Below are 10,474 nucleotides of genomic sequence, written 5' to 3'. Positions count from 1 at the left end.
TAGATTTCAAGCTATGTCATTATACAAAGTTAACCAAAACAAAAGCCTGTGTATATGCCACAAAATTGAGTTTTAAAATGATTGAAAGACTATAAAATCAATAACGAGATAATGTGAGCTTCTTGATGATCCAATAGACATACTCCGCAAGTCAGCAATCTATAAGGAAAAAGGGAGGCAACAGAGTAAGCATATCGAGTGCTTAGTAAGTCCATATGAAATTTACTTATCTTACCTTGAAATTTCAAAAATTAATTTATTAAAACACATTGGAATAAAGCATCGCAATCGTTTGACATCCTTATACTTTCATATGCAATTCAACAAATGCATCCAACAAGTTAGTTCATTTACATGCCATGAACTTATAAAACAGTCATATACATATGTAACAATTCATCTTATATCATATACTAACCAAATTTTACTCAATTTGCAAGCACATATAATTTCATTCATATTCAATCATTTCAACCATGTCATTTCTATTTAGTTACCATTTTCCTACTTGAGGGAACCTTAGTAATCTGAAAACTCGGATACACAGGACTATAGTGCTTACACAAGCTAACAATGATTAGAGTTGCTCACACAAGTTGACATTTATGAATCGAGAATCTGCAACAAATGTTGGATATCAAATAACCATGTAAACCCCTGATCGTTTTTATATTCGAGCCTAATGGCATGCCATATGTATCCTAATCCTTTACAAAGTTCACACGAGCATTATTATTGTAACCGTTTTGACTAGTTATAAGTGGTATGTAATAGGTGTAAATATGTTTATATGTGTTAAGGATTAAAACGTATAAACTTACCCATTTTGATATGATTATATGTGTATGTATAAAAGCAAAGTTTATGATGTTGTTTTGGATAGTTGAGTAATACATATGTTTATATGATGTGAAGATGGGTATTATTAATTTGAATGTGTTCTATGACTTGAAATAAGGTTGATATGATGATTGTATAGGCAATGCATGAATGGATTGATTTAACTTTGTTATATAGTGGTGTCAAATGTGACATATTGGTTAGGCATTTAGGGATGTTTGCAAGGTATATTTTGGCATGATATGTGTATGTTTAAGTAGACAATTGATGTTGGTTAAAATGTACATTTAGATTCTATCTTGAGAATGATTGTGCTATGCTTCAAATGACCTCTTTTTGTCTCATAGGGCTAGTGACACGGATGTGTGCTATTTTGGAATCTAAATGCATGTGTCCCACACAGTTACAGTTAATTATACAGTCTAGCCACATAGTCGTGTGATCATTGCACACACAGTCGCAGCCTTTCACATGGCCTGGCCACACGACCGCGTGACCCATATTTTTAGAAATTCTCATACTTTTTTTATATATGTTCAATTAAGTCCTTGATTGCTTCCGGATTGATTTAAAAGCTTTCATAAACTCGTTTGAGACTCAGATTTGATTATAGATCATGACATACTTAAATTATGAAGTGTTTAATGTTTGGATTGATTGTTAAATGTTGGTTTTGGTTGTAACTATTCTGTTATATGTTGTAGCATCCTATAACTTGAGTTCGACGATCAAACCAGATTAGGGGTGTTGAACTTATTTCCATGATTCAACAAATCAACAATATGATCTTCATCGAATCTGTTTGATGTCTAGCTATGAGACAAATTGTAAGTGTTGATTTACTATTTAAGTTGTTATGGTGAGTTGCAACTTATAAAAACAACTTAAAACTTGAAAAGCAAACAATGAACACAATCACTTGGTTATGCAATTTGGATCCAATCTTACATCTATGGGGTCTTTCTCAAATAGTAATGCAATACAATTTCTATGGTACAAGAGATTATTTAAGCTCAATCTCACTCACGCTTGTTGCAACCTCACTCTCATACAATAATAATAAAGGAACTCCCACCAAAACTTTCTCCAATAAAAGCTTAGCTCAAACTATAAAACAATTTTATTACAAAATAATTGCACTCATAAATATTCCTCTAATAAACAAAATTGTGTTCTCTTAATTCCACACACAAAACCATAAGTTTTATCTTCAATATATACATTTATATGGGGAGAGATCTACTTACATAATATAAAAATTAAAATAGTTTTACACACACTTCCATAATTATTTATCTCAATATTTTATTGATCCAACTTTTAAATTTATTAATATAATTGTATTTGTCATGCATGTAAATTTTGAATTAATCGATATCTCTATCATATTGATCTAAAATATAAAGTTGATATTTTAATATAAAACAAATAGTTAAAAATTTAAATTTACATCAAATTTGACATAAATTACGTGATGAATTGTTAAAATATTAAATAAATTTACACATTGTATGAGTAGATCTGTTATGTTTATATATACGTTTGTAGTCCGTATAACCTAAGCTAATGTGATCAAAATAGGGTTCTAGAATTTTGTTTCAGTTGACCACATAATATGAAATAAATAATGTAGAAATATTTATGTATTAAACCACTCAATTGCATATTTTGTAAATAAGTAAAGATAATGACACTAATTTTTTTTGAGTTATTTAATAGAAAGTCTTTCTAAATTATACCCAATTTACTGCACGAAATCTCATAAAAATATCAAAAGATGCCATAAATAACTAAACAAATAATTTTTTTTGGTAACAATATCCAGAACATTGGTGGCTCATATCTTTTTGATATTTCTTTTTGGCAACTAGTGGTTTTGTGCCTTTCCATGTGAATTATATATCGCCTTTTGCGATCAAGAGGTGGACATTTAATTTCTTTTTTTCTTTAATTTTCATATTGAAATAAAATTAAATAAATAATTAGTAAATCTAACATCGAATTAATGTCAATAACATAAAATTAAATTCTAGAATCCTAATTCACCACTTGTTGGATTAAGAAGAATCTTCAAGATTTTTGTTATTTTTCCTCTTTAACAATTGTAGATTTTGAATTCATGTGATCACTTGATAATTAAGGTATTCATTATTCTAGATATGATCTGAGTTCGAGTCGCGTTAAACATATTTATTGTTCAAATTTTATCTTATTTTTGTATTTCAAAAAAAAACCTATAGATTCCATCATGGCGAAGGCATAAAACTGTAAATAATAATAAATTAATAAATTAATTACTCTAATCTTTCACATTAAATGTATTATATTAATTGTAATTAAGTTTGTGTTTGTTTTTCTATTTTTTATGTTTCTTTCATGAAATTTAATTGGGTCAATCAAAATAACTTACATGTAATAGAAAATAAGTTTTTTTAAAAATGATTTACCCTTTAAATATTATAATTTTATTTTTAAAAACAATTTAATTACTCTCATCTTTCACATTAAATTTATCATATCAAGAAAACTCAAGTCATTTTGCGAAAAATGCTGGTTTATGAATAAATTTTTTACATAAAATTAACTGGAATCAAATATAGTATTATTATATTTAAAATAATTTTTATTTTTAAAAATTTAAATATATAAAATATTATAATGTTTAATATTATTAAAATAAATATTTAATAATATAATTAATTATTTTAATAAATTATTTAAATATTATAATTTTATTTTAATAATAAATTTTAATAGTAATGATTTTAAATTTCAAATAATATTTTAAATTATATATTTAAGAATATTTATATTAATATTTTAATAATAAATATATATTACAATTTATAAATATTTAATAATAAATTTTTACCGTATAAAATATGAATATTTTAATTATATAAATATGAGTTTTTATTTAGGTCATTCTTAAGTTCATTTATTTTTCCAACTCTAATGTGTCACTATCCACTCTCATTTATGTAATATAAATTAAATTTTAATTAGGCATTTTTATTATTCAGTTAATTTATGATATTAGTTATTATAAAATAAATTTCATATATCAAAAGGAAATGCTACTACAATATTTTGTAACAAATATATTTATGTTGTGTTTGTGTCACTATGAACAACTTTTAGAAAATGATTTCAGAATATTTTGCCAAACAACAAAAAATGTTTTACACATAATCATCCAAACACTAAAATATCAAATTTTTTTAGAAAATCAACCCATTTTCTGAAAGTTGTTTTCAATGAAACAAATACAATCTTATACTAACTAGTATTGTCTTATGCTTTGCATTAAGTTAATTATTTGTCTATGCCAAATTATAGAGTAAATATTAAAGATTAAAATGTCTTTTAAGTTACTATACACTTCATACATTTGAAATTTAATCTCCTATTTTTAATTTCAGAATTTAGCCCTGTAATTTTCAATTTAAAAATTTAAGTCTAACTGTTACCATAGTTAAAAATTTTCTGGTTAAATTAATTGGTTTGTCATTTTTTTAAAACTTACTTGGTAGTGATGTAAAAAATTAGTGTTAAAAATATTAATGTGATTTAAAAAAAATACCCATTTGAAATTGTCATTATAAAATAATTTTTTAGAATAGTGTTCTTAAAATTATGAATGCATTGTAATTGTAATTGAAATAGTTAATAATGTTGATTAACTAATGACATTATAAAAGTAGAGAGACCAAATTATGTAAAAATTAAAACATATAGATTTAATCTAAATTTTAGCATAGAATAGGGGCCAAATTAAAATTTAACCATTATCTTATAATGAAAAAAAAAGAAAAAAGACAAACCCAAAAATGTGTAGGTGTCTAATGCCTCCAACTAAAAACATTTTTAGATGTAATTAATTTAGTTGGTAGCAGTCACCTTAAAATAATATCAAACCTAAATTAGATGTATATTTGTTTGTCAACGAAAAAAATAGTAGGCAATTCTTCCTTACGTCAAGAAGACTTAAAGCAGCAAATGTTTACTCGTGGATGTGTAACTTAAAAGTAAACGGAAAATTTCTTACCATCTTACATTCTTCAATTAAATGCTTACACAAACAAGCAGTTCTGTTATTGGCAAAAAGCAGTTTTAGTCAAAGAAACAAGAGAGTTTCAATCATTGTCCATTTCCAGAGGGTGCCCTTTTTTCTTAGAGATGAAAAAAATTGAATAATTCAAAGATAATTTAAGCATGAAAACTGAACACACCAAAGAAAAAAGAAAAGAGAATGTTTAGATGGAAAGAGAACTTCCCCTACTGCTAAAATCAAAACTTCATCTCCTACTCAACAATAAAGAAGAAGTTGTACTAACTTCTATTTGATCTCCTAAAGAACAAGAAAGGAAAAGGAAGTTTCAAATATGGCGGGTTTTATATTGAAGAATTCCTTTGTATAAAACCTGCCTATTGAGGGGCATGGAATTTGACATTTCCAGGAGCTGCTGAGCCTGAGCCTGATCAGTCTGACGATCATCTTCACCAGCTGCTTTATTACCCTGCAGCTTTGGCAGGCTGAGGCTATGGTTCATGTTGCAGTATTCTTTGTTATTGGATGATGGCACCCTCATCACATCGTCTGCAAACCCAACCCTTTTCTTTTGTTCATATTTTCTGCTTCCTGAAACAAACACACACACATGTACAAAAGAAAACGAGACCCAGAATGCAACGCACTGTAAAAAAAAGATAAAAAGTGGTGTAAATGTAGAAATGTTTACCACACAATTCAAATTCAATCTTCTTCATGAAATCTGAGAGGAGACGTTTGTGGAGTTGGTGTGCAATGAAAACTACACTTCCTGAAACTGCAAACACTGCCACCAACCCTGCTGCTTTCATTTCTACTACCCTATAACGTGTGTTTTGGAGTATTTATAGAAATAAGAAAAAAAATAAATGGATGAAGCGGAGGGGAGTTGAGAAGAGACAACTTGTTTTGGACGCAAAAGACATTAAAAATAACGATGAAGAATGACTTGTTTGCTTACAATGTGGGTTTTTTTTTATTTTTTATTTATTTTCCATTTTAAGGAAAACCGTTGAAATTCCATTCATTTCTCCATATTTATTTTGAATTATATAAATTCTAAAAAGACATACCAAAACAACAAGATTACAGCAGAATATTTAAGGTAACCAACTTCACATTTCATATTAATCACCAAATTCCATACATATGTTTACAAAGTAAATGTCGATGATTTTTATTTTAGTTACGTTCAGCAGTTCAATTTCTCCTGCCTTTACATCGCTCTTTTACCACATTTTTGGGTTTATTTTTTTCCCTCAGGTCCAAACCCATTTTATAAGTTAATAAGATTTATATATTTAAAAATTAAATTTCAATAACATTTTTTATTGCTTAACGTGTATATCACATTTCATAAAAAGACATGTATATAACATAATTTATTTTCTTTTAAGTCACCCAAACATTAATCGTATAATGACTTTTTAATTTGAAAAATTATTTTAATTTCAATTTAATTTTTCGCTTCCGTTAACCCTTAAATTTAAATTGTTTGTGAATGTTAACTTTGTTGACTATGTTAGCAATTAATTAATTTTTAAATTTTAAAAATATTTTTATTTTTTGAATTCTTAAAATTAATTAATTACTGATGTAGCATTCACGTGCATATCATGTCATTAAAGCTAACAAATATTAACTTTTATCTATTTTAAAGTGATTTGATAAGCAATACAATTTTAAGGACTAAAAAGATAAATTAAATAGAGAGCTAAAATAACCTCTCTTTTTTTTTTTTTTGTAAAGTTGGAGGGCCAAAAATTCCAAAATGAAATTTTGAAATAATATTTAATGATTGAAATATTATTTTACACAAATATTAAATTATCCATAATCTTGCATTTTCTAAAGGGTGGATATGATAAGGTGCATCCTCAAACTGTTCAGAGTATACAAGTAACTTAGCTGAGTTGCATAAGCTAAATTGCTACCTAAGCTGAGTTGATTAAACAATGATAGGTCACGAACTAACTAATATTTCGACGAAGACAAGCGCACCTATCGAATAATAGTATAGTTATGGTGAGTCCGGAATATCGTATCCACAATGACTAAAACTACTAGTAATAACTATCTTCCTATTATTTAGCCTAATAATTAAAGGAGGTGTTTTAATCTAAAAATTAAACTAATTAACTATGAACGCGACAGAGATCGAATTGGAAAAATACTTAAGAAAACCAATGAGAGAGACAATACCAGTAAAGAATCCACCTAGACTTCACTTATTATTTTAACTCTGAATCAAACAATTTATTCACTTGTCTTGATATGTAGAAATCCCTAAATTATGTTAATATCTCTTTCGAGACTACGAACAACTAACTCTAGGTTGATTAATTGAAATATCTTTCTAATTAAAACCCTTATCGCGTATTAACTCGATCCATGGATTCTCTTATTAGATTTGACTCTAATCCGGCAGATTTATGTCGTCCTATTTCTAGGATTGCAATCAACTCTGCTTAATTATGTTAGATCTACTCTTAAACAGGGACTTTTGCTCCACTAAATAAGCACATCAAACTTGGATTAATATTCTGAAAATATTAAGGCAAATATTAAGAACACATAATTAAGAACAAGAACAAGTATTTATCGTGTAATTTAGATAATTAAATAATAAGATCCATCATAGGTTTTATCCTTCCTAGGTATTTAGGGAGTTTAGTTCATAATGTAAAAGGAAAACATCTCAAATTTGAATGGAGATCTTCAATCTTGAAGTGGATTTGCTTCCGAGATGATTCCAACGGCTTTCTTTGAGTAATTTCTGTTTTATACTCCGGTGCCCCCTTTAGATCTTCTTCTAGTGTGTTTATATAGATTTTAGAATGCTCAGAAACCCTAAAAATTGGATTTTTTCACGTGTTTGGGAAACAGGGAGCGATATCGACACGGACTGCCACATGGGCGTGTGGCTAGCCTGTGTTGTAACACCCCCTAACCCCAAACCGTAATTAGAATAGGGTTACGAAATATTACCGGACCTATCGGACAGTTTACAATTAATATACACATAATTACCAAACATAGCATAAAATACCTATATTTAACCAATCTAAACACATTTAAATATACTCAAAACTTGCCAAATTTAGACATTTTATATATTATCCAATACTCAATTCTATTCACTTATCATATATGATCAAATAGTTCAGATTCATACTTATTACCCTAATTCTACCATATACCATTACCAAGCTTAATTCTACTTATTTCATTAATACATTAACAATCCAAAATGCCACACACGTAAAACATTCTAGGCACATGCCATTACCAATTATCAACACATTTTACCTCATTGAATTCGGGATCGGCCTGGGATGCTGATTCAACGTTCTAGTTTAATTTAACTCATGCATGCGAAACAAACTGCATGCAATGAGTATGAACTCAGTGGTATTTCTATAATCCAAACATTAAATAGTAAAACATACACTTAATATCATTTAATGATCATAAATATTCATTTATTCATTTTATGGATAAATTCTTTACAACTCATTCAATCTTTATCATTTATTAACCCAATTAACTTTTCAAATAAATTCACAATCATTTAAATAATAATATTTTCCATTAATATGTCTCACTTATACTTCAGTTCACTATTCAATATCAGTAAATAATTTTCAGTATCGATCAATTTATCAGTTTCATTCAGTAGCATTCAATCATTCAATAACAATTAGTCGTTCAATAATATTTAGTACTCTTTAACAATCAGTTATTCAGTAACGATAAATTATTCAAGAATATCAATTATTCAAGAGCGATCGATTATCCATAATGATCGGTTATTCAAGAGCGATCGGTTATTCAAGAGATCGATTATTCAAGACCTTTATTTACCCATATTAACATGACTCGGACACGGACGAATACACGGATCCAACCCACACACTGGGATAGCATACAGTGTTTCATCAGCCGGAGCCAGAATACATCGTAATCAGATAAAGAATAAAGAATAGTAGCGGTACACAGAGTACCTCATCAGAACAAATTCGAACAAGAATAAAGAATAAAGAAGGTACGGAGTACCTCTTCGGAACGAATCCGGAACAGTAACAGTAAGGCGACACTTATAGTGTCTCATCGACACAAAGTCGGAATATTCCTGAACACTTCTAATCCTATGGCATGCCAACTATATTTGACTTAGCCCGATATTGTTAATAGGGTTTCTAATTCATTTTCTAGTTTCCAATCATTACACATCTCAACAATCATATATATTCATAATTTGATATAATTCATTTCACTTTTTCAATAACAAATATTCAATTTTCACAATAATCACATATATCCGTATAAATTCAATAAATTTAACACATACCTAATCAATCCATTTCAATTATAAAACACAATATTTCTCACTTCAATTACTATCATAATATTCAATCAAAATTCAACAATTAATAAATAATTTCACTTTTCAATTCTAACCGATATCTATTCTAATTCAAATATTCATCTCAAAGCACTTTCTATACATATTAAGTAATAAATTCAATAATTAAATATTAAGTTCAGATTATAGAAATACAAACCGTAATTTCTGAGCTAACCCACGTCGACTTTGCCTTTTTCTTACTTAGCCGAGATTTCCGGCACAATGTTAGCTACAGAAATTAAAAAAATAAAAATTCATCAATATACAATTTCATTTTATTTATTCCAATTTGTTTTATTTACAATTTATTCTCTATTTTATTTTATTTCATGTTAGCTAACTTGTTTTCTTTACAATTTATTCTCTATTTTTCACTCAACTATCACCTAAAATCAAATTTCAACTCTTTAATTTCACCATAAAACCATAATTTTAAATTTTCTTCAATTTAGTCCCTAAAGCATAAAACTTATGAATTCTTTACAATTCAATCCTTATTTCACTTCTAACTTAAAATTCTATCAATTTAATCCATAATTCAATCATTTTATTCAACATGAACCATATTTGAAAACCTATGAACTTTCAAAATATCAATTTAATTTCATCAAAATCTTATTCCAAAACTTCTAAAACATCAAAATTAAGTAAAAATGGCTAAATTGACTTACCTATTAAACTTTCAAACCTTCAAACCTTCAAACCCGAATTCTCCCTTTTTCTTTTCTTTTTCCTTTCTTTCTTTCCTTCCCCTGCTTTTCGTTTGCATATTCTGTTTCTTTTCTTTGTTTCATTTCTTTTCTTTCTTTTTTACTATATATATATATATATATAAATATAATATAATAATAACAATAAAATATCTATATTAAAAATATATTTAATAATAAATATTTATTTAACACTTGTATGCACATATATTATTACACTTGTACCAGATCATTTTTATACACTTGTCTTTTTATTTATTTATTTTATATATTTCATATAAAAATCTATTTACTTAAATAAAAAGAAATTAAATAAAATATATTACAATTGTACAAATATATGTATTACACTTGTATCTTTTATTTATCATACATTTGTCTTTATTTAATTTATTTTATAATATAATATCAATTTAATAATAACAATAACATTAATATTTACTTAAATAATAAGTAAATACATAC

General features: G+C 27.0%; 1 protein-coding gene across 1 annotated transcript; it reads right to left on the bottom strand.

The window, feature by feature from the left end:
- Positions 1–4,951: 4,951 nt before the first annotated feature.
- On the bottom strand, positions 4,952–5,830 carry LOC108456468 (uncharacterized). The gene is made up of 2 exons (XM_017755036.2): positions 5,583–5,830; positions 4,952–5,482 (listed from the first exon to the last, which is right to left on the bottom strand). Exons 1-2 carry the CDS (start codon positions 5,701–5,703, stop codon positions 5,220–5,222), a joined length of 384 nt encoding a protein of 127 aa, XP_017610525.1. The 5' UTR covers positions 5,704–5,830; the 3' UTR covers positions 4,952–5,219.
- Between the last annotated feature and the right edge of the window lie 4,644 nt (positions 5,831–10,474).

The sequence above is a fragment of the Gossypium arboreum genome, chromosome 9 (genome assembly GCF_025698485.1).
Source record: "Gossypium arboreum isolate Shixiya-1 chromosome 9, ASM2569848v2, whole genome shotgun sequence".
Lineage (NCBI taxonomy): Eukaryota > Viridiplantae > Streptophyta > Magnoliopsida > Malvales > Malvaceae > Gossypium > Gossypium arboreum.
The sequence above is the reverse complement of the archived record's forward strand: the minus strand, read 5'-3'. Positions and strand labels throughout refer to the sequence as shown.